Raw genomic sequence first — 24,035 nt, 5'->3', positions numbered from 1 at the left:
TTTGACTGGTATTTGGGGTTAAAGGTCAACTGACTCGGTTAATGAGATTTGACGAAAAACCTACTGATGTGCTCTAATGCACCACCACATGCTCTGTAGACCCTGCATCATGTTTATGGTGCTACCTCTTATGCCTGAAGCTGTTTGCACATAAACGCTGACGATGACAGTAAAAGCATTCAGCCTGCGAGTGTTCCTGGTGGAACATTATGTCATGATAAAGTGCGGCTCTTTTAGTTCCGCTGAAAAACGATCATGAGTGTTGGAAGTGCGCAGCTGCTCCCATGCCCTCAGATATACTCTCGTTCTGTTTACTTTAGAACAGCAAACAGGCCACTTGGGAAAAGTTGAAGGGTGACTTTAATGAAGTCAAGGTTTTCTTGCCGTGTGGAATTCAGAAAATGTTGTCAGGTTTTTTAGAGTTTAATTGGCCATTATTTGCTTATCTGTGTTGAATCCTGAAGATTTATCAGACATTTAAAGGCCATTATTCATTTTTTGTTCCTAATGGTTTAATATATAGAGAAATAATGACATGAATTTATTTGCTGTCAGTCAGTGAGGTCTGTGATTTTAAGTTCTTCCTCATCATCGTGAGTGTGATTATCTGTGATTATCCTGTTTTAGTCTGTTTCCCAGTATTTTTCAGCATCAAATTAGTTTTGCATGGATGCGTTTGATTTCTAGATTTACCCCTGAAAGGGCTCTTTGTTGGTCTGTCTATCTGTAAAATCCCAGCTGAACGTGTTGCGTACTGAGGGCTTGTTAGAGGGCTCATTTCTTTTCTTGCTGTTATCAGCAACACGGGTATTTACACTGACTCACCGAAACTGCAGCCTGGTTTCGATGGCATTTATATCTACCCTGCCCTCTGTTGACTCAAGGAAAGACTGCACCTCATGACCCGTGGCTGTTTGAAACATGATCACACAACTTTTACAGCTTGAGTGACATATTACCTTTCCTACATATTCAGTTAAAAATGCAAATCTGACACTTGTCATTGAAAATAAAGCTCTTCTCCTAGATATCTTCATGCTCTGTCCTTGTAAAAGCATGATACAAATAATATTTGAAATATTGTACACAACTCATCTCAAGCAGTGAGATCTAACCCATCTCTTTGTCCCCAGTGTGATGTATAATTTAAGATCAGGGATGATTTATAGTTTTCCTTGTCCTCTCTCCACTCAGCAATCTCTGGACAGTCGCCACCGTCTGCTGTGCAAACAGAGGGAGGATGCCAAAGATCTGAAGGATAACCTGGATCGCCGAGAGAACCTGGTCTCCACCTTCCTGTCGCGGCAGCTGTCACCCGAGCAGCTGCAGGACTACCGGCTATTTGTCCAGACCAAGGCCTCGCTGCTCATCCGGCAGAAGGACCTGGAGGAGAAGCAGAGGCTGGGAGAGGAGCAGCTGGAGGCGCTCGCCAACAGCCTCCACCTTTGAGGGGCGGAGAGGCAGCTGAAGATTTCTCCTTGTTCTTTACTTGCCTTGAAACAGGACGTGCGGAAGTTTTGTCTGTGCCTCATACAGACGCAGGACATGGATTATAAATGTTCGAGCTGATATCCCTGACCCTTCGCACCCTGTCATGACTTTCTTTTGTCCTTTCAAAAGAAGAGAGCAGGGGAAATGATCATGTAGTTCAGCTCTCCTCTCACAACTACAGGCTCTACATGAGATGAGCATCAAAGACTGTTGAGACTGAAGCTCGATGCCTTTCTCTCCCCCCCCCGCGGGCGCCCAGGAGGCTCACCCACTTTCCGCCCGACGCCCCTCTCAGTCTGCACATCTGCATCTGAGGACTTGTCCCCCGTTGTACTCGTTTTCTTTGACTTTAAACAGAACGCCTGTTTTCTGTTTCTCTGTGTGCCTTGCTGTTGCTGTGGAGCGTTTTCCATTAGAGCTGCTGTGTGGAAACTTTGCGTCCCCTGTTAGCAATTCAGTAACTGTCCTCCTTGTTTTTTCATTAGGATGGCGGTAGTGCTCTAGCCCTGTATCTGCACCCGTGGAAACCTGTTATAAGCTTTAAGATTGTATAGGGCTTCAATGAAAGAGTGGCCTGAGAGGGGCGATGTACTGTATCATGTCAGTAAAATGTACAATAGATGTAGAAGATATAATCTTTTTTTTATGTTCTTATTTTTTAATGTTTCAAATTAAGGCACTAAAAACCAAAAAAGGTGAAATGAAAAAAAGCACTTTGTAATGATACATAAATGCACATTTCTTCAAATCAGATTTCTTTTCAAAAGTAATTTCAAGTGAAAGCCTTACTCCATCCAGTTAACTTTTTATTACTTTATTTTACTTCTTCTGTTTGTTGTGTCATTCATTTCTTAATAGGAATTGACTGTATGTTTTATTAAAAAAGGTACATGAGCACACACAGCAACTACAAGGATTAAAATTCGTTTCTGGTTAATTTCATACTTCACATTCTAAAGTTTATATGATTTCATGCTGGAGCTGATCCTCGCACTGAGGTACTAAACCTCTTCAAAGCATTTTATAACTGAGCAACAATCATATCAACGTCTTCAGAAGTGACACGTGATACTTGAAATTACTTTTTGATAAGAGCAAAGTCCACAATCTTCACTTCAGGTGTCTTAAACAAATTCTATATTCACTACCTCCACAGTGTAGCCCCGAGCAGACACATCTAACCTTTAACTTTATTAAAACACATTAGTAATTGAAAAGCTCTTCTTGACCGCTGTAAAACACAAATCACTTTTCCCACAAGAATCTCACATCTTTGAACAGCATCTGTACTTCTTATTGATATTTGTAATTAGTTTTTGATGACTGTATAAATTTCTTTTGTATTGATTCCTCGACCAGACACATGGGATAGTTGTTTAAGAATGATGTGAGTGTGTGTGTGTGTGTGTGTGTGTGTGTGTATATTTGAAATCATGAATTCCTTAATTTTGTCTGGTTGTCGGAACAGAAAAGACAAAACTTCTCTCTGTTTGCTGCATTAGTTTTCAACAAAACTCCTATGAAGTCTTAAGATTATCAGAATATTTAAGTGATCCAGTGTATGGGTTGACAGTTGTGTATATTTATTGAGGAACAACAAAAAAACGTTGAACAAGTGGACAACTAAAAAGCCAGTTTTCTTCAGAGAGAGGAAACTCCTCTCCCCTTCAAAATATTATCATGTTTTTAGCTAAACAGCTTCACCCCCACCTCTAAAACATTTCTGTGGAGATTTACGCCTGTGTCCCTCGGTTTGCTTAACAAATGTATGTTTGTTTTGGCCTTTGTGCTGACGCAGGGCCGAGGGTTTAGAAAAGGCTCTGGTGTTGTTCCCTGCAGCTCGCTGGAATTCCTAAAGTATGCAAAAGACCAACATTTTGGAGAAAGCGAAGACTGCGAGGAAAAATACACCCACAAAGGAGCAACACATGGATAAATACTCTGTTGTATGTGCATGTGCAGAAAAGATTTAACAGCACAGGTCGCAGAAAAGAGGGCTATTTTCTTTTTTTTTTTTTTGGGAAGTAGGATTATACTTGTTTAGTTGGGGGGGATTTTGTTTTGAATGCTGCAGGCGTGTGACATTAATATGAACAGAATCTGTTTAAAACCCAAGAAGGAAAGACATATTTCAGTTTCATGTCCCAGCTGATGGGACGACAGATGAGACATTTCGAAATCCACTTTTGTTCTGCTAAATTTCACTCCTGTTTTCTGTTCAGAGTTTGAGTTGTGTTTTTTGTGCCTGTGTGGAGTTGTAAATTCCATGATGTTTGTAATATTGTGAATAAATTAAGCTCTCCCTCTCATACTGTTGTTGTACATTTCTTATTTCTCTTCCTCAGGGAACTTGTCAAAGGTCAAAAGAACATTTCTCAGTAGACACCTGTGATAAGGTCTGATGTTTCCTCAGTGGTCAGGCTTTTCTCAGAGTTCATCTCTGCCCTCTGTAGGCGCATAAACACACTGCCTCTGAGAATCCACTCATTCACTCTCATTCCTCCCACATTTCAATTCAAATGTATTTGTTGAAACTATTTTTCATCGTATGTGGGGGAGAGGACAACCACGTTTTACACCATTAAAAATCACACCTGTAAATCATATTTTGTAAATTATTCCATACAATCAACAACAGTCAATGCAATATAGAAAAAAATGTTTGTAAATGTAAGAAATAAAAAGGGAGACAAATTTCTGATGGATAATGTGACTTCAGACATGTTGCCTCTACAGTTATCCTCATGTTATATATAAAGTGGGACATTTAGTTGTGTATGAATTTTTCATTGCTCTCACTCTTAACATTTGTTGGATATAAATAAATATTTACATATTTCACTTGCTTCAGGAAATAACTTCTTCACTCTGCGATGAGAATCATAGACTGGCTACCGCTGTCATATTTTACAGTAAATACTATATATTTGCTTTATATAATATTGTGTTTGATAAAGTTTTGACCATCACTGTAAGAAAATGATTTGATTTTGTTGACACATGGGGGGGGGGCTGTATTTCCCTCATCTCTTTCACCCTGATCGGCCTCGTTTGCTCACAGCGGAAGTCCGTCCAATTTGTTTGTCAGTGACAACATAAGCTGATTAAAAGAATGAACCGAACGGGTTGAGGGAAAAAATGGATTTCGTGTTGGCAAGTAGAGGAAAAAACCCCGGGAGGCCGGTGAGGGACAGTGGACAGCACTTAGTTTAGACCTCCATCACAATCATGGCATCAGGGACATTAAACACAACACGGGGAATTCTAAACAAGAAAGATCTTTGTCACACACTAATTGCATGTTAATCAGGTTTAGCAGTTGCCACATAGGCGTAGCATACAGTGTGTGTGTGTGTGTGTGTGTGTGTGAGGAAACAGGGCGGCCTGAGTGTTGCAGCAGCACTTCTGTCACAGTGCAGGATAATGACGAGCTTTGTCTCAAGAGTTATGGTGGATGAAACATCAACTTCAGAGGGTTTATCTTTTTATTGCCTCGTACCACTGCCACAATAATTGTGTCATAATCGACAGTGTCTGCGGGAAGGTTCAATAACTCAGTTATCAATAACTCAGCGACTCAGGGTTTGTTCAGATTAGTGGTTTCACTTTTCAACCTGAACCCTGAACTCCTCCATCAACCTTCACACACAGCTCACCGGGATTTATTGACTCTTCATTACAGCAGATGGTTCTGTTGAAGCTCTGCTATAGTCAAAGCTAATTTTACACACACACACACTCACAGGGGAACGGTTTAGCATTCCGGACCCTCCTCGTTATTTTGTGTCGGTTCATTTGGTGCCAAGCTGAAGGAGCAAGGAAGCAGTTAGCTTAGCTTAGCATTAAGACTGGAAGCAGAGGAAAACAGCTAGCGTGTCTCTGTCCAGCAGCTCCCACACGCCAATAAAACGCCAATTATTGTGTTAAATGAATCAATATACTAACACAACACTCACAGTGTCATTTAACATCATGGCTTTGATTCAAAGGACTTGCATCTGGCTCATGTTGCTGACCACGTGTCGGCCTTTCTCCTCCGAGCAGCAGCAGCAGCAGAATAGAACATTTGCTTAATAAAACCTCGAGGCTCTAAGATGAAAATATCGTCTTGACGTAAAAGTGGGGGGGGGGGGTTGACATCATGACATAAGACAACTCGAGGCGGGGACGGGTGGGGGGGGGGGGGTGGGGAGAATGAGGGGGACCGCAGGATGCAAATACCATTACTAAACACTGCTATTGCTTTCCTGCTGACTAAGCACGTCATCTTCCGCAATGTGACGACTCCTATTTGGTGACACGTAGTCATATCTGTTGAGGAAGATGAGCCAGGACAGACAGGACAGAGAGGGGAGGAGGCAGCAACGTCAGTTCTGAGATGACTGCTCACACACACACACACACACACACACACACACACATACACACACCTTCAGACATGCATGTGCAATACACACAATAACACACACTCATCCCCAGACAGCTGCTCATCTGGCTGAATCACAGCTGCCTCGACAAGCTAAAAAATGGACCTAAGCCGTATTTCAAGAGTTTTGACACGTACAGGGAGTCTAATGATTTATGAACTTCCCACACACACCTTAATGAATAACACAGCCTCTGCCCTCTCAAGTAAAACGTATGTGACTCAGTAAAACCCAGCATCTGTTTTCTTCCAGGGTATAACCAGCGGACGTTCTCTCGAATGCTTCTCAGTGTTTAATTATTAATCTGTTATAAAGTGAAGCGGTGAGGAAGAGAGTTTTTCTAAAAGCTCCTCAGAGACACAAACATTTCACAGTTTTATGAATTTATTTTGTTGCTGTTACAGGTTTACTTCCCCCATAAGTCAACACCCCCCCCCCCCCCATTTCTTTTTTTTCTGCATCTGGAAATCGAGAGTCTGATTATTTCATCACTTTCAGTTCAGTTCTGACTCAGAGACGAAAACACAGGAGAACAAGTCAAGTCTTTGAAATCAGTAACAAACTGTCTTTGTTGCAGATTATATTTTGAGGAGAACAGCCATTTAGAAACCCAGTTACATTCCTGAATGCAATAAATGCAACATTTGTAAAAAAGGCTGCAGTTTATTTTCAATTCCAAGAAATAGGAATATATTGCACGACAAAAAACAAGTCACTGATGTCAATTAAATAACTGGTTTTAGTGCTTGGTCCTGTGTTTTGCTGCCAGAACTGAAATGCTACAGTAAAAATGTATTCAGTATATATAAAGTAATAATATCACACCTGTCAAAATGTATTGCTCAGCCTGTATTCAAACAAAATCATTAGAAAGACAGACTGAGAAGACCAAGAGACCACAGACAATGATTAATAAGTCGGACGTTTGATTCACAATTGGAAACACAAACCTTTAGATACACCTCTTATAGGAACCCAAATGTAAAAATCTAAAATCTGCTCATTCACAGTTAATGAATTATCTCCGGAAGTTGTTAACTGATAGAATCAACAGTTCAAATCATTATTATTTCAGTATTTGTCAGTTTTTTTATGAAAGAAGCCTCAAAATCAGTCACATGTCAACATCATCTTTCAGGTAAGACAAGAGAGAGTTCTTCCTCTACATAAAAGCTTCTGATAGAGCTCTCGGTCTGAAACCACCACTGCTGCTGCTGTCCTCTCTCTCCTCGGCGGGGTCCTCGCTCTGGGAGTAAATTGCTGCCCTTTGCTTGTGCTTCTTCTTGTGGCCCGTCATGTGCGGCTGGAAGAGGCGGCTTATTGAATGAAGACCCTTGGAGAGATCTGGGAACAGCTCTGGGTCTTCTTTCTCGGACGGGGCCCTGTCCGGAGCCGGCTGGACCTTGGGTTCACACAGCATCTCTCTCACGCTCTTGGAAACACCCTTGTGCAGATAGTGGTAGGCCCTCTTCCCGCAGTTGTCCCTGACCCTCACGTCGGCGCCGTGCTCCCCAACCAGCGTGGCCATGATGTACTCCTGGTCGTGCAAGGCGGCGATGTGCAAAGGAGTGTAACCGCCATGTGTCCTCGCGTTTATGTCGACTTCAACTCCCCCTTGCCTCGACAGGTCAACAATCTTGGTGAGCATTTCGCTGTTCCCGCACTTGGCTGCCCAGTGCAGGGCTGTGAACCCTGACATGAAGTCCCTCTTCTCGGCCAGCTGGTTGTCTCTCAGCAGCAGGCCGTACGCCTGGCTCCAGTGGCCGGCGGCACACTTCACCAGCCACTCGTGCTCTGACTGCTCTAGGGGAATCAGGGAGGGAACCCTCGTCTCTTTCTGCTCCTCTGAAGCCTTGGTGCTCTTCACCGCCCTCCTCAGCTGGGGCGAGCCCACCCTGTCCTCCACTGAAGGGGGTCCTCTCTTGTATCTGTGGGCATCTGGTGTTGGACTTTCAGGAGGATCATCTGGGTCCACCTTCAGCTTGCGGACCTCCACCCTGGTGGCGCTGGGAGGCACTCTCAGAGGCAAGGCGAAAGGTTTGCTCTGGAGGGTTTTGGACTCTGTTGCTTCACCCCTTGTCGAGGAACCATCTCCCTGGCTCTGGATCTCAAAATTCAGCATCCTTTTAACCCTGGTGTCCGTGAACCTGGTCCTCTGCAGAGCCAGCTGTATGGGACACAGGGATTCAGTTGGGTTGTCACTACTTTCACCCGCATGATCCACTTCAGGAACATCTGACTCGTCTTCTCCTGGATCCGCAGAGCCCTGCTCCCGCACAGGTGGGCGCTGCTGCTCCTCACCTGTCCCCGCTGTCCTTTCACTCCCCGGCTCCTCCTCACGGCTGCGGTCGGTCTGGTCTCCCTCCAGTAAATGCTGATACACTTTCTTGACGACAACGTAGCGGACACCGTCAATTTCTCTGACGACGGCGACGTTGTTGACGAAGGTCTTGAAAAGCTCCCGGTTCCTGTCCCTCTCTGCGGGATCCACGCAGTCCACGCAGCCTTTAAACTTCCTCACCAGCTCGGACTTCTTCACTCTGCCTCCCTCTGATACGAGCAGAGACAGGACGGACTCCTGCGTCAACGCCATGATGTTCACACTACTCCAGGATTCACTCTGGTTCAAGTTAAAATGGTTTAACTCCGGTAATAGACGCTTTGTTTCACCTTTGTCCCGGAGTCAGGGCAGCACCTCCACCTGGCCGCTCACTTCTCCTCCTCCTCCTCCTCCTCCTCCTCTTCCCCACCTGCAGGAGGCTTTTTCCGGTAAAAGTGCGGACGTGGATACAATTTGAATAAAATATGCAAACTTCACTGAGTTAAAGTGTCTGTTCTCTGCTGACGCTGGGAAAAAGTTAATCCTTTCTTTCTTTCCATTTTTCCTTCTTTCTTCCTGGGTTAGAATTAAACATGAAAAATGATTTAACATCGATACTATAAAAGTCTGAAATGTTGTGTTCCATTTAATTACTAAGTTATTAATAATAATAAAATAATAAATAATACTTTCTATACAGAACTTTGTTATATATAAATAATCACATAATAAAATAATAATATAATAACTCCCCCATCATTAGCCTGCTATTACTGATTGAAATAATATACCAGTAACATTCTCTCTTGTAACACACACAAGAAATAAATGACATTTAATTACGTGAGACAATGTCCTCCTTTCTTTATGTATATAAAACATGACCAGGACTTCTGACGGTTCTGAAATATATATTTGTTTGGCCTGGTAATCTGTTTATTGGGTTATTCTTGTAGCCAGTAAAATACTGTGTGTAACATGTGTATGTGTGTATGTTTCTCTCTTTATATGTGAGTTCATTTCTAGTATGTCCTCTTTTTTTTTAACGAAATGATCTTTATTTGTCTTTGTCCCATTGTTGTAACTTTAAATAAAGTGTCCTGATAACAGCTGTGTTTGTTTTATCAATAGTATTATCACCCCCCCCCAACATGTATTTGTTGTTTGAAGCTGGATGTCAGCAATAAAGCCCTCAGGGCACCAGGACTGCAATACCCACAATGCACTGGTAATAAGATCAGACTATAAAAATAATGATAACACAGCTCGTTCTGATTGTCTGAGTCACATTATAGTAAAATGTGCATCGTGTTTTATTCTGTTGTCAGAGCATCACCTGAGCTCCTGATGACACAAAGACAATACAGTCTCTCTTCACTCTTCTACACTAATTAAAATCTGTCTCCTGACATGGGGACACATCCCACCCCCCCGTCTGCCCCCCATCCCACCCCGGGATCGCTGCCTCCTGTCCGGGCTTGCAGCGTGAGAGCAGCGTCACATTCCTGGAGCGGAGTTCCGGAGCGGCGGCCATATTGGAAGCTGTCTGTCCGGCCCAAAGATGTCAACCACGACGTCGAGATGATTCACCCCTCCTGGCTGCGGTTTAATCGTAGAACCCGCCTGGAAACACACACACACACACACACACACACACACACACACACACACACACACACACACACACACACACACACACACACACTGGAGACTTTAAATGATCAAAAATAGAGAATATATCACGATCAACTCAAATAAAAGTATTTATGATGAATGAGAAGGGAAACTAAAAATCGTGATAATTGTGCGGAGCGAAACGCGGACACCTACCTCACTCAACAACAGTTGATAACTCTTTAATTCAATTATTTATATTTTAAAACACCACCTAGCTCCATTACCATTTAATCAATATATTATTCCCCAGTTCTATCAACCCCACTTCCTGTCAAACCCTTTTGTAAATGCAGTCTGTGGTCAAACCGAGGGAAATACACGATTCAGCCTGCAAACGAAGGGGAAGTGAAGTGTCAGGGAGCGCTCTTGTCGCTTAGCTGGTTGCTAGCCTCCCTCCCTCCCTCCCGGTGCCTTCAGCAGCTCTCCCCCGCCCTGGGTGTCTCTTCTCCCGTCACACTACAGCCGCCTCCCGCTCACTCGGTAGTTTGGCACCAGGCTAGCAGCAGGCTAGCACGGAGAGTCGAGGGCTGCTCCCTTTCGCCTCAGCTCGGTCACACTCGCCGCCGCACATTCCGCACCATGGCTGCCACGGACGTTGACGTGTTTTCGGTGAGTGGAGGCGCATTTATCCGCTTTTTAATCGGAAACGTTTGCTGAGTGCAGCCGCGGGAAGAGAACAGACTTCGGGGTTGTGATTAGTAGAAGTGTGGGTGTTAGCCGCTGTGTAAGCTAACCGAGCCGCCTCCCTCAGCCCCTCTGTCCGCTCTCTGGAGCCTGGTGTGGGGCTCAGTCGAGGTGGTGGCACTGGTCCCTGTCATGGTTCCTCTCACTTCACACAAACGGACGCTGCCATCGTTGAGCGAAACAATGTGCCACGTAACGTTTATTTCCGTTATTGGAATCACGTATGGCTGAATACTGGGGGTGTAGCGTGGGGAACAGTTCACAGTTTATGTTATTTACAAGTGGCTGCAAACACTCAAGTCTGCGAACACACGTTAACGCTTCAAGTCACAACACTCAGCGGCCAGCAAACACGTGAAAATGCTATAAAACTGCAGTTGGTTGCTGTTAAGTCAATGTTGTTCACCACAGTCCCTGTAGCATGAAGTGACTGCAGTTTTGTTGTGTAAAACTGCAGTATTACTTTGAATTAATACTGCATGATGCTCTCGCAATGTGTTCACATGTGGTTTCATTTTAACTTCCTCTTCAGGGGTGGAAAATTATTTTGAACCTAGTGGTTAAAATGCTTTAAAACAGGATATAGTTGTTATAAAGTCAATGCTCTGTACTACTGAGACAATAGGACCGTTAATATGTATTTATTTATGAGTTTAGTTGTGTAGAACTGCCATATTATTTGGATTTAGTCAACAGCACTTAACACTATATAATGTCCTATTTGGTATTTTGTGCAAAGTTAAACTTTTCTTCTTATGTTATATTTACTCCAAAGGCCATTTCATGACAGATGCAGAACTATTGCTGATACTCTGCTTCATTTCTCTGTGCGTGTCTCAGCAGTAGGTTGGGCACACAAGTATGCATGCATCCTGCATTATTTTCATTGTGCCAAACCCTGTTGTCATTCAAGTGTAACCGTTTTTTCAGCTTTATCATGGTGATGCAACACCAGCTGAAGATAATAGCGACAATACATGATTGGGTAGGCAGCTCTGTATGTGGAGAATTTACAGTCACACATCAAAGCATGCATTATGGAGAACTCGACATTTTAGTGACGAGGCGAATGCACAGGGGGAGATTTCAAAAGGGTGATTAAGTTTTTGGCAGATGCCTGAGGAGATCCTTGTGGTGTGGAATTGGACAGTAAGCAGCACTGAGCTGCAGGGATAAAGAGATTAAGAACACACTCCGGGCCACTCCTTCCATTTATTGGTGCAACTCTTGTCTACGAAGAAAAAGAAGGAAGAGAGGATCCCAAAAAAAAAAAAAAAAGGGTCCAGAGAAAGACATTGCACAGTTGACATTTAGGAACATGTCCAAGAAGGAGTTCGGGTTGGCGGAAGATATTGCGGGTTTGCGACTTCTTAACTGTCTCTTTTGGGATATACGAAATTGGAGGGCTGATTAATGAGAAAAATGCTGAGAATGCAGCGAAACAGGCCAGTGCTAGGAGCAGCATAGTTGCCTGACAGTCTGACTTCCTGTCTAACTTTTCGGAACTAAGTGAGACCATATTGAACAAACTCGCATGTGTGCGCCTGGCAGTTTGTGTATAGGGCACGCTCTTAATTATGTGCAGCTATTGATAGGGATGTGTGGTTGGTTGCATTGTTGGCCCACATCAATCCTGTCCAATGGAGGTTGTAGCTTTCGGATTACTTTCTAGGCCAGAGCTGCATGAGGTGATCGATGTAGCTAACAACTGCTATTGTTCTTTTCACTCACTGATTGCTTTAGAGTGTGTAGCATAAAAAGGATGTTGTATATGTCAGTGATTATGTAATGAAATGGCCTACAACATATTCATGTACAATGCTTGCTGACCCTGAAGAGTATCGTCTCTCCCGTGAGGCCTGCTTGCGTAAAATTAAATTAGCTTCACAAAGTGCTTCAAGGCAGGAGATGTGGAATGACACATTGTGGGGGAAGGCTTGTACTTTTAGAGAGTTGATTTGTTTGTTTGTTGTTAACTTGTGAACTCATAATTCACATATATTCTCCAGTTAGATTTAATTACAGAGTAATATGAATCAGTCTACATTTAATTCCAAACAAATCAGAGGACTTATAACACTGTCCCCTAAACCGGAAACCTTAGTGATTGCTTTCCCCGTCTGCTCGTTGATGAGGTCAGATTGTAGGTCGGGTTTACTGACTGTTTGTGTGTCATTAGTGTTGTAAGCTGTACATAGAACATGCAGGCCAAAATTGCCCAGAGGCAAGTTTGTCAAATCCAGTGTTGTAGATGAATAATGACAGCCCAGCTGCAGTCTGTGGTGATGAGTCAATATCCATGTATAGAATAGGTTCAAGTTTTTTTTTCTCAAAGACCAGTTCAGAGCTCAAAATGGGGATGCTCTAAAATAGCGTTCAAATACCCAAAGCTAAATGGAGATTTTGAGGCTGTACTATTTGTTGTTGATGTCATAAAAACCACCAGTGTTCTCTTTTGTTTGAATGAAAGAGTCACAAGTTTGATCCTCGTAACAACCACTGAAAACCATCAGCAGTCTGTTGCCTGTTAAAATATGGGTTTACAGCTCAGAGGGCTTTTATTATGTATTATTCACCTCTAATGGGATGTAGATGCGTTTTTCATCACTGTGGACACAATAAAAACTGCTTTTATTTACATTTGTTTCCGTTACATGGATATTTCTATGCTGAACAATGCAACTTGCACAAGTCATGAATTTGAATGCTCGGATCAAGTCAGTCTTGGCTCATTTGCTTGACGCTGACATGGCTGAGCCAGCACCAGCAGAGTGGACGTGGACATAAAACCGATAGAAAGTAAAAAAAAAAGGGATGGTCATTTTTCGGACATTTTATACCGTACAATAGTGAGTGTAATGCCAATTCAGTTGGGTTGTGATGTCTGTTAACATAAAAGACAGAAAAAGATAAAAAAGCATAAGGTTATTTTCTTGAGTCAAAACTATTTGCAACACAAGTATGTGCCAGATTTCTGTTTGCATCCTTTGTTTCACAAACACCTCACAATGAGTCACATAAGATTCTGAAATTACTAACTTCACTCTACTAGGATCCACATTTTTGTGCACTCTATGATTAAATCAACTTCACCTCTCCTCGGTCATGTTCATACCTAGTCTAGATCTTGAAACAGGAATGCTTTTCATCTTACTCCGTTCAGTGAAAGTAAGGAAACTGCATCTTTTTTAAAGGCCCTGTAAAGGTAAGTGTGCTTTACATCTGTCCCATAAAATGGTTCCTGTCTCTACTCCTGTCTCTCTCACTCATTTTCCCCTGTCGGGCACACAATAGATGACTAAATAAAGCTGAGCAGGACCATGCAATTTTTGTGTAGGAGTGTGAGACAAGACAGAGAGAGAGCGAATGCATCTGATTAGACAAAAATCAGAGAAAAACTTGTTTGTCTATGTGTGCTTGTGGATTCCTTGTGTGCTTCATCTGCATTTCAACCAACAACATTTTTACCATTACAACATCACCATCCGCACAAGTAGCAGCACGACAATGGCTACAGCAGCACACAAGGACAAAATCTGTAGGTGGGGTTTGAAATATTGCAATATAAATTACTAGTTGGCTGCATAAGATGATCTGTATATGTGTTTGTGCCAACCCACATCCAGGTAACAAAGGCAAGTCAGTGTTGCTTTTTTCTGCTTCTCTAGCTTGTAAAGCCATTTTCAGATGTGCACTCTGGAAAATGTTTGGAAAGGGTTGGATGTTAGGGTCTGGACATATTCTGGTATTTGTTCTTCACAGAGAACGCAGCAGGAGATTGTCCGGCTCAGACACGTTCACAACAACAAAATGTCCAGATTAGGGGTGTAAGGCACACATTTATGGTGACACATCAACACTGGAATGGTCATCAAAAGATCACCAATCTCGCTCTCTTTCTAAGTTGACACCAAAGCAGCTTGATTTTCACACAACCCAGTCCAATTGTGACTAAGCAATACATGTCAATCTCCAAAAAACCCACCTCATCCTACAATTTTTTACCTCCTCTAGAAATAAGCGTCAGTAAATATTGTATATAAGAGGTGGAAAAAGCCCAGTTAAGTGATCTGAGGGGAAAAATCCTTACATTTGATCTGGTCTATTAATAGCTGACTGTGGAAACAACATTTAAGGCAAACCAAAGTGCACCTCAATATCCTGTAAATATTTGAAGCACTTTTCAAAGACCCTTCCCCCCTCTGTATATCCCCCCCACATAGAAGCATCAACTGCAGCGATGTGTGTCGAAGTCTGTCAGGTTGCTGCTGTCCGTCCGGTGGAGGCTCACTGAGGCAGATGCTAGGTGCAAATACAGGTCAGACACAAGTCAGGTGGGAACACGGTAGAAGGTGGAAGATAAGCCGAGGGGGTGATAGACAGAATAACAGCGGTGTCTGGTGAAAGATTGAACAACTGATTTGGAGGATTTTCGGTTCACATCAGGGCTGCTCACAGAAAAGGTCTCTCTTCATGGAGTTATCACGGTTTTGTCCTCAGTTATGTCAGGTTGAATCTGTGTCACATGCTGTATTTATTTAACCTTCTGGAAATGTGTTGTCACAGTTGGCTGCCTTGTGAGCATAGTTGAAGGTTGAGATGATTCAGCTTTTTGTTTTGACTCGTAATTCCAACAGCCGATTAGTGCTGGTAAAAATATAGGGAGATGTCTCTATAGCAGTGGAGTACATTGCAAATTAAAAGTGCTAATTCAGCGTGCTTTTCATGGAGCCAGTTTGCAGACATGTAATCCAACAATAAAAAACAAGCTAAAGTTGTAGCCTATAACATAATTCATGTTTTTTCTTTATGGGCTGGAGGAGGATGCAAGTCATTTAATAAGCAAAAATTTGGAAATGGGGCCGGACATGTTTCACTATCATTGAGTATTTTAAAGGCTAAACAATTGATTGCACCAGAAACATAATGGAAAAATGAATCCTCAATGAAAATAATAATTTAGCTTCTCATAGCTGACGCGAGAGCCTCTTTCTTCCAATGGTCAAAAAACCAACCAACACCCACTAACATCTGGCTTTTGTCTGCAGTGGGAATAGATACGATTGGCGTTCACTTCTTGGTCGGATGACTCTGCAGTAGACACAGGTTTTTATCGGCTCAGATTGGCGGTTATGGAAACATGACACCTTGGGAAAACGCGCTAATTTCTTTCACTTCTTTATTTTGGCAGTCTAAACGCTGATGCTGCACCTTCTCTACTGCAACATTATGATACACATTTGTGTACTTTTTGCTTTTTTACATCTTGGGAACAGTGATTTTTTTTCTCCCCTGCATGTCGTGCAAGATGCAACAGTGGTTTGGCAAGAGCAAGATTTTAGATTCAGTGTGTTGTCTCACATAACTCACCAGGAAAAAAAACCTAAATCTCATGTTCCTCATACTGGCAATGAGAAGGGAGTCAATCGCCTTTTTTGAGCTGGTTTACCCACGTTTAAAAAAGCTTTCTAAAAGCAATTATTAATTGTATTATTTGCATCTGTGCATTTTCTTCAGTTGCATGTCAAAATGTGAAAAACAAGGTGGTTCACATCAGCTGCAAACACACAACACTGTGAGTTGGCCCACATGAGTCGAGCCTCATTTCGTTCGGCGCAGCCATTTCCTGTTGGCCTGGTGATACAGTGGCCTGGGGACTGTGTTCTTTCTTGACCCAGGAGCAGTTACTCACAAGCTTTTCATGCTGCTGCTCTTCTACTTTCTGAAGTAGCCTGCATAGATTGAACAGATCAGTCACAGTTTTCTTAACCGTTCTTGTTGGTTGGTTATTTTCAGTATTTGCTGATTGGTGTAAATGCATTAGGAACTATGTAAGCCATCAGTGTTGTTATGCATTGTTGTTGAAATCAAGTGTGAGCACAAGATGGGAGTCACAGCTGGGTAATTTGTCCTTTTCTGTAGTTCTTTTGTCTGATCCTTTAAGATAACACTGATAGTCAGGTCCTACCTGTCAGCCTTGTGCAGACTTTGCAACTGCCACATGTGAAACCGGACATGAAAAAAAAACGAGCATGCATACCATTATTTATTCTTTCCTCGATAATAAAGCAAACACAAATGATCATTTTCTCTGATTTTAAACACTTCTCAGCGATCTCCAGAGTCATTGCACCGGTTTCCTTGCAGGCACGATACCAGAGGCCTCACCCTCCCCCTTAAGCAATCCATTCAGATATCTCCATGAGCATCATTCAGCAAACTGAATACCACAGTGAATAACAAACCAAGAATGATGGCCACTGCCACTTCCTCTTTCTCATCCCTGTAAACCCACGGCAAAGTGTATTCAGTCTCAAAACCAGCAAGACATGCATGTCAACATGAATAGGAGGTGCATCATGCCACGGAAACCATTGAACAGTTGCTTTTAGCATCTTAATAAAAGTTTTCCATCTTACACAGAAGTTTTTGAAAGTGACTACGCTGCTGTCTGAATTTCTATGAAGTATATTTCTTCATTTTGCTTGATGTTTTACAAACAGCACCACAGTTAAAAACATTCAAGGCATATTTACAGCTTGTATAGATTGTTTTGTTTAGATTATTTTGTGCTAAAGTGGTCTGACACTCACAGTGCTGCAGCTCAGCTCTTTGCTCAGCTCAGATCCGATTACTTCAGCTGTGTTCGCTGACTAATTACACACATGCATGATCGTGTGTGTGTGTGTGTGTGTGTGTGTGTGTGTATATATATCTATATATAGATATATATATGTGCTCATCCTGTATTGTACACTTCAGTTAGGTTAGCCTGCCTCCACCCCTCGGCTCAGCACAGCCAGGCTGCGTTCAGCTGAGCTCTGCTCTCTGGCCGCCTGCGCTCGGTGACATCAGCCTCTAAATATGCAGTCCGTCGTAGCTGAGCCAGACGAGCTCGGGTGGCCCCATTCATCTCAAGGTGCTGTCTGCCTCCCCTCCTCTACAGCTCTAACACACACTCAGCCTGCTTGCTCACCGGCTGTCTGTGCCTCAGTTAAGGTGGGATAGATAAGAGAGATCAGAGGTGAAACAGTTACAATCCAATAGTGTCTGTCTGTTGATCTTCGATTTGTGGTACATCATCGTCTTTGTGGTTGAAGCTCTGGGCTGCTCCTCCCCAAATGCAGATTGATTACAACAGTGTTTGTGCACAGCATGTGCAATAATCCAAAATAGCTGTGGTGATTGCAGATCATTTCTGAGTGGTGAAGTTTGTAAAGACTGAAGATAAATTGTTTCACATCATATATTTGCTTTGCTTCCAGTATGTAGCTGTGCTGACCCTTCAGTGCTGAACTTAAAGAAAACAAATTCTGTTAATTATACTTTTTAACATCCTGCAACTTTATAAATGACTTTTACTCCCGTCTGAAGATATTCTCATTTTCCATATTCAGAATCAGCTCATCTGTCCGGTTGTTTCGATCAAAGTGTGTGGAAGTGTCTGTAGCTGCTCCTGCTTGTGAAGGATTATTCTTGAAGCTCATCCTCACAGCAGGCCCTGCCCACCGAACTCAGTGTTAGTTGATGGGTTTAACATCTGCAGAATGAACCAAGGCACTTTGATGTTAATTTGCATAGGAATGTGAAGGCTTCAGCCTCTGTACCACCCAACTCTTCATACCTCTGACTAATGTCTTCTCCTTGTGTTTTCCTCACATGCAGCCAGACTTTTGAATTTTTTTTCAATATTTCTTTTTGTTTGTGTCTTTCAGAATGAAGAGAAGCGTAACCTGACTTTGGGCGGCCATGTTGGATTCGACAGCCTCCCTGACCAACTTGTCAGTAAATCGGTCACTCAGGGATTTTGTTTTAACATTCTCTGTGTAGGTGAGTGTCAAACTGCAGCCTGTATGCAGCATGTGCTCGACAGAATGTGTTGTGTCTTGCATACACTTGGTGACAGAAATGTCATGTTGCAACTTCCGAACATTTCTCTACATGTTTATTTTCTGACATGATAGAAAAGCACAGGCCACCCAGGTGTTGTCTTTAAAAGCCACGTCTGAAAGCCGATGAATTCCTCCCCTGAGACTGACTCACCTAACTCTCTCGCTCTCTCTGTCTTATCTCTCTCTGGTTGCTGCCATCCGCAGGGGAGACTGGTATTGGCAAGTCGACGTTAATGAACACACTTTTCAACACCATGTTTGAGAACGAAGAGGCGAGCCATTACCAGAACGGCGTGTATCTGCGGCCAAGAACTTACGACCTTAAAGAAAGCAACGTCCACCTCAAACTGACGATTGTTGATAGTGTTGGCTTCGGTGATCAGATCAACAAAGAGGACAGGTGAGCACAGTGAAATGGTAATAGATGATGTTAATTGTGACGGGACTAGACGATACAAATAACCTGTGTCAACATCAGCCCATAGTTGCCGTACTAATGAGAAGCTAGTCTTTATCCTGGAGCTGTTTTCAGATATGAAATCAGTGCATGTTAATAGGGGGCTGGCAGGAAAAGTTCCAGAAAATGTCAGGAGCAACTGACTTGGACATTTGCGTTCTCACATACAGCCTCTGGAAAATGAAATGAAAATGTGATGATGATGACTTCAGTTCATGTCTGGAAGCAGCTTAGTCATTGAAGTAAAACAAAGAATAAAATGTTGAATGATTTGATTTAAATATAATTTAGATGTCTAAAAATAACCTTCAATAAATTTAACCCACTTTTAAGCCAAACTCAGAGGTTTCGATCAACAAAACCAAACCATCCATGATAAAGAAGACATTGTGCATCTGACCGACATTGTCATTTATTGCCTCAGGACTGTTTTGATATATTCTGATAAATAATATTAATTATTTTGGCCAGATGTGTAAATACTCAGAGCACAGATTTTGCTGTCTGTCTAAATCAAACTTTCCTTTTAAAAATCCTCACTAGTTGCAAGATGACAGTGCTGTAAATTAGATCCAAGGGATGAAAATTAGAGAAACAGATAAAGACCAACATCATTCCAGAATTCTGCACATTCTCCTTTTCTCAGTAGGATGAAAATAGGAAGAAGTGGAGCAGCAATAAAGAAGAAATAGATTTTATTATCCTAATCTAACATTCAGCTGTGGAATGGCATGTTCTTGTTGTGACCTATCCAGCATGCAGCACTCTCACGCCCTTTGATAGCAGCTTTCTCTGCTGGCCGTATAAAATCAACATGCTGAAGGACAGACTCCTGCAGCCGACTGTAAATGCACACAGAGAGAGCTCCCAAAGGTCAGAGTTGGTGCATTCCACAGAGAAGATTGAAGATACATGCGATGGGAGTGAACAGACGACTGTTAACATGGTTCTGGCTGAGGATACAGAATCATTGTTTACTTGAATCTCACTCTCAGCTAAATAGAACATGGAACGTGATAATCAAGACGGTTGGTTGTTAATTTAGGTTATGACCATTGAACAATATCATTGTTAACATGGAAACATGTCAATAGATCTTAGTAGTAAGCAATAATTTTGGTTTACTGTTGTCACTCGTTTATAAATCAAAGATCTGATTCATGTCCGTAACTATGAGTTTGACACAATGAACTCTGTAATTGTTGATGTTGTTTTCTTTCTCTGGTGTTTACATTGTTCTAGATTAGACAAAGAAACCACTCAACCCAATGTAGAAATATAAAAAGTTACACATTGGCTTGCAAATCTCACCACTGGGAGTTGGAGTAAATGTGAAAGCAGAGGTGACACCAGCTGGAATCAATGAGACTGAGGTATTTGTGTCGTGGCCAAGCACAGCAACGTGATAGAGACCGACTGATTTATGAGTTGGCTGAAAAATATGAGCCTTTCAGACATATTGGTATCAGGGTTGATGTTTGCTATAATGCAAACTTTTATTTTATAGAATAAACAATGCAGAAAATATGTGCATTTATATTTACATTTAATGTAAAAAGGATTATTTTTTATTTTATATAATTTACTATGTATTGTTTTCTTTTTATTTATATTAATGTATAATGGTTTTTAAAGTTAAGCTGTAAAATATCATGTTTTTACTAAGCCTAACCCTTATTTGTCATAAGGCGCTGATAACATAATGTTGTATATATCAGCCGATATATAGTATATGTATATGTTTTACTCCCTTATTTTGGTATCGGCTCCTAACAATGTTTATCGGTCGGGCTCTACAACATAAGGAATCCACATCTGTGCAAGAACTAGAGCAGCGTCTGTTGGAAACATAATTTTGATGTTGGGCTGCTGGAATCGTGGATAGTAAACAAGTTTATTGAACATCTCCAACACAGATTATTACAAACGCAGAGATAAATTGTCTGAAAATGCCATTTGGTTTAGTGACTTGAATCTATGGTGACAAACAATCAATTCACTTGAAAGAGACTTGCATTCAGGCAGCATTGTGCAGTTTATTAAATACGTGGCTAATTGTTTAATGGTTGTTAAATCCCCCTTTAATGTGTCTTAAGTAAATCAACTAAAGCTGCAGATTTCAAGTCTAATGTGAATGTAATCTGAAACATCTTTGAACCGTCTCGTATCCCTTCCTGTTAGACTGGTGACTGTTGTGCTGTTGAAATATATTAAAAACAACTTACAGAGACAAACTGTGCTGCTGCATTTGCAAGCATAATTTTATCATTTGTAATAATCACTTAATCATTTGCTATTTAGTCACAGATAAACTTGATAATTGCTGCAGTGAGAGAGAAGTGCAGAATCAAACGGCTCTTACAGTCTGGCCTAATTGAATTGTCTTGTTTTGATTTACTCATTGCAACTAGAAGTGTGTTAACAGTGCATCCAAATGGAAAAAACTAAAAATATTCCTTAGGAAACACCAGCAAGAGACAGTTGTTACTGTCATTTTAGGAAATATGATTTTATTCATCCCAGCTGATAATAATGTTTCTGAATGTTTTCTGAATCAGAAATCCTGACATGTCCAGAACAGTGAATTTTTAATTGGACTTTTTGACAGATGTTTTTGAAATCTACTTTCAAAAAAAGAAACTGCTGTATCTAAAGATGTTATTTTTGGTTCATGTCATAGAGAGCTCATACGAAAATATCAGAAAAGTTAGATATTTTCAGATTGTCTATTCTTAGTTTTCATTGATTTACTGTTGATACTGTTGAGTCCGCAGGTCATCACAGTGCTGTGAGAGCAGACAGGATATTTTGCAGCCTCTGTGATTGGTTTTATCCAGACTCCCATATGCAGGACATAAAGTTCATGCAGCACTAAGCTGTACAACTCTAAGCTGAAATCTTGGCATAGAATCAGTTTGCATAGTTTCTGCAAACATAACTGTCTCCAGTTCATTTCCCAAGTGACGAGTCCATATTATTACCAGAGCACAAACAAGAGTGCAGATACATTTTTTTGTGCTTCACCAAAGTCGTAAATCCTCATGGTTCTCTCTTTGGCTGTCTTCTTCACAGCTACAAGCCCATCGTTGACTACATCGACACTCAGTTTGAAAACTATCTCCAGGAGGAGCTGAAGATCAAGCGCTCGCTGTTTAACTACCACGACACCAGGATCCACATTTGCCTTTATTTCATCGCCCCAACAGGACACTCCCTCAAGTCTCTGGACCTTGTCACTATGAAAAAACTGGACAGCAAGGTACACACAACAGAAACACAAACACACATCCATATGTTTATATACGTGCTATTCTTTTCCCCTTTGGCAAAAAGCACACTCACACCCCGAGTCAGTTCCCATTGAGTGTGAATAGTATCAGTCTACCGAAACCTGATCTCCCTTTTACTGGGACCAGTGTGCGTTTCACTGAGACACGGATATCCTTGATCCCTGAGCAAGGGTGTGGACCCTGTGTCCTAAAAGAACAAAGCTGAAAAGTAAAACGTTTCAGTGAACTGAACGTGCAAAGCTTCCATTTCAGCGCATAGGATTTCATGACAAGTTCACATGCCGTTCTTTGGAGTGAACTTTGGCTGTTTCTGTGGAAAAAGATTGAGGTTTGGACGCCAACAGTTATATCCAGATATTTGGGAAGACCTGTTGAGGAGGCAGATGTGTCACATTTTTTATGTCTCATCCATAAAATAGAAATGCATTCAAGATAGAACTCATCAGTTATTGTTGTAATGCATCCTTGTTATGCTGTGTTCCGCTTTGACATTTTCATAGGACAACACAATGCTCTATATGAGTCAATAGTCACATTCAGAGTCATATTGATTTCTGACTTTTTTTTATTGCTCTTGTGAGTATTACTACACAGCTTATTGGTCAGTGGTTTCGTGTTTTGCCATACACTCAATGAGTGCAGCTCACTGGAGACACCATCACTGGCGTGGCCTCAATTAGACAACTGGTGGGAAAAATCTCATCACAACAACACTTGGGGCATGACAGAGGGGAGGAGGGGTGAGAGTAAGGCTTGGAAAACAAGGGAAATATAAAGTCTAAGCTGCAGCCATTTCATATTTTAATGTTGTGGAAAAAACGATAGTTAAAAAACGATAGTTGTTCTTTGCTAGGGTTTCTCTTGAATTCTTCTATGAAAGGTTTAGTTCCACCATATTTCTTTACAACACACATAAAGTCTACCTGTTGACATTTTGTAAAAAAAAAAAGATTCAAAGCTGCTCAGTGCCTTAAACACAGCTAAACACATTCAGAGTGATTCTTCATCTTCAATCATGATGTCAAAGTTTGGTCAGTGTGGAAAACACATGTTTACTTTATTTCTGTATGCAACGGATACACAATGAGAGAAAAATAGATCTATCACTATTTTCAAGATCAGGAACTGAGACTTGAACTGACAAAACTGAATGTAAAGTAAAGTAGCATCTATTTTCTTCTTGCTACATCCTCGAAATGTCCTTGACTGAGTGAGTGCTCTGTGACGCTGACTGAAGTTACATCATTGGTCGAGTTTTGTTTTCCCATTGGCCATTGCTCTTTCAAAATAGATTTGCTAACAGTTTGTATAAGATTTACAGGCCATTTACTGCCAAGTTAACATTGGTTGCCAGATTTCCAGACTTTCCCTGACTTCTTTAGTGACTTTTTTTTTAGAAAGCACCCAGCAACAAATTTATCGACTTCTTTCTGGGGAAGACAGTCGCCAGTGGCGCCCTGCGAGTGAGAATCGGACCTTTCTCTGTGTCTATTCTCCTCAGCGATTGGCAGAGAGATGCAGTTTGTTGCCCAGTCTGAGGCTGTGCGCAGTGTCAGACACAAAAGTTCACACATGCACCGCATCCCTGAAACTTTTCTAGACATCACCCGGAGTAGTTGTGTGTGTCATCACACATGTCAGATGAATTTTACATCAAACAGACTTTACCCTGCCGGCTCCATAGCCCAAAATGTGCTAACAAATAAAGCAGTGAAACCGGCTGACACGAGGCAGAATGTAATTATTTTGCAATGATGACATGGAAATGCTAATTGGTGTATTGCATTTGTACAGCAG

The 24,035-nt window shown here is 41.7% G+C and overlaps 3 protein-coding genes and 1 long non-coding RNA gene across 6 annotated transcripts in view; 2 read left to right on the top strand and 2 right to left on the bottom strand.

The window, feature by feature from the left end:
* shroom1 (shroom family member 1) overlaps positions 1-3,800 on the top strand; it is a 29,578-nt gene extending 25,778 nt beyond the window's left edge. Inside the window, exon 9 of the mRNA XM_020097296.2 lies at positions 1,195-3,800. Coding sequence (XP_019952855.2) covers positions 1,195-1,449 — 255 coding nt within the window. The 3' untranslated portion in view covers positions 1,450-3,800. The remainder of the gene's footprint in view (positions 1-1,194) is intronic.
* Positions 3,801-6,284: 2,484 nt separating this feature from the next.
* LOC109635746 (ankyrin repeat domain-containing protein SOWAHA) lies at positions 6,285-8,651 on the bottom strand. The gene has a single exon (XM_020097103.2). The coding sequence runs from the start codon at positions 8,509-8,511 to the stop codon at positions 7,081-7,083; it is 1,431 nt and encodes a 476-aa protein (XP_019952662.2). The 5' UTR covers positions 8,512-8,651; the 3' UTR covers positions 6,285-7,080.
* Positions 8,652-9,507: 856 nt separating this feature from the next.
* LOC138413789 (uncharacterized) lies at positions 9,508-10,789 on the bottom strand. The gene is made up of 2 exons (XR_011246184.1): positions 10,650-10,789; positions 9,508-9,861 (listed from the first exon to the last, which is right to left on the bottom strand). It is a non-coding gene; the product is annotated as an uncharacterized lncRNA (long non-coding RNA).
* Positions 10,305-24,035, top strand: part of septin8a (septin 8a) — a 31,926-nt gene continuing 18,195 nt past the window's right edge. The window contains exons 1-4 of one of the 3 annotated variants that reach the window (XM_020097176.2): positions 10,305-10,524; positions 18,315-18,429; positions 18,696-18,891; positions 22,021-22,207. In XM_020097176.2, coding sequence (XP_019952735.1) covers positions 10,495-10,524; positions 18,315-18,429; positions 18,696-18,891; positions 22,021-22,207 — 528 coding nt within the window. In that variant the 5' untranslated portion in view covers positions 10,305-10,494. The remainder of the gene's footprint in view (positions 10,525-18,314; positions 18,430-18,695; positions 18,892-22,020; positions 22,208-24,035) is intronic. The other 2 variants (XM_069539552.1, XM_069539553.1) reach the window with 2 other exon arrangements.

The sequence above is a fragment of the Paralichthys olivaceus genome, chromosome 15 (assembly GCF_024713975.1).
Source record: "Paralichthys olivaceus isolate ysfri-2021 chromosome 15, ASM2471397v2, whole genome shotgun sequence".
In the NCBI taxonomy this organism is placed as follows: Eukaryota; Metazoa; Chordata; class Actinopteri; order Pleuronectiformes; family Paralichthyidae; genus Paralichthys; species Paralichthys olivaceus.
The sequence above is the reverse complement of the archived record's forward strand: the minus strand, read 5'-3'. Positions and strand labels throughout refer to the sequence as shown.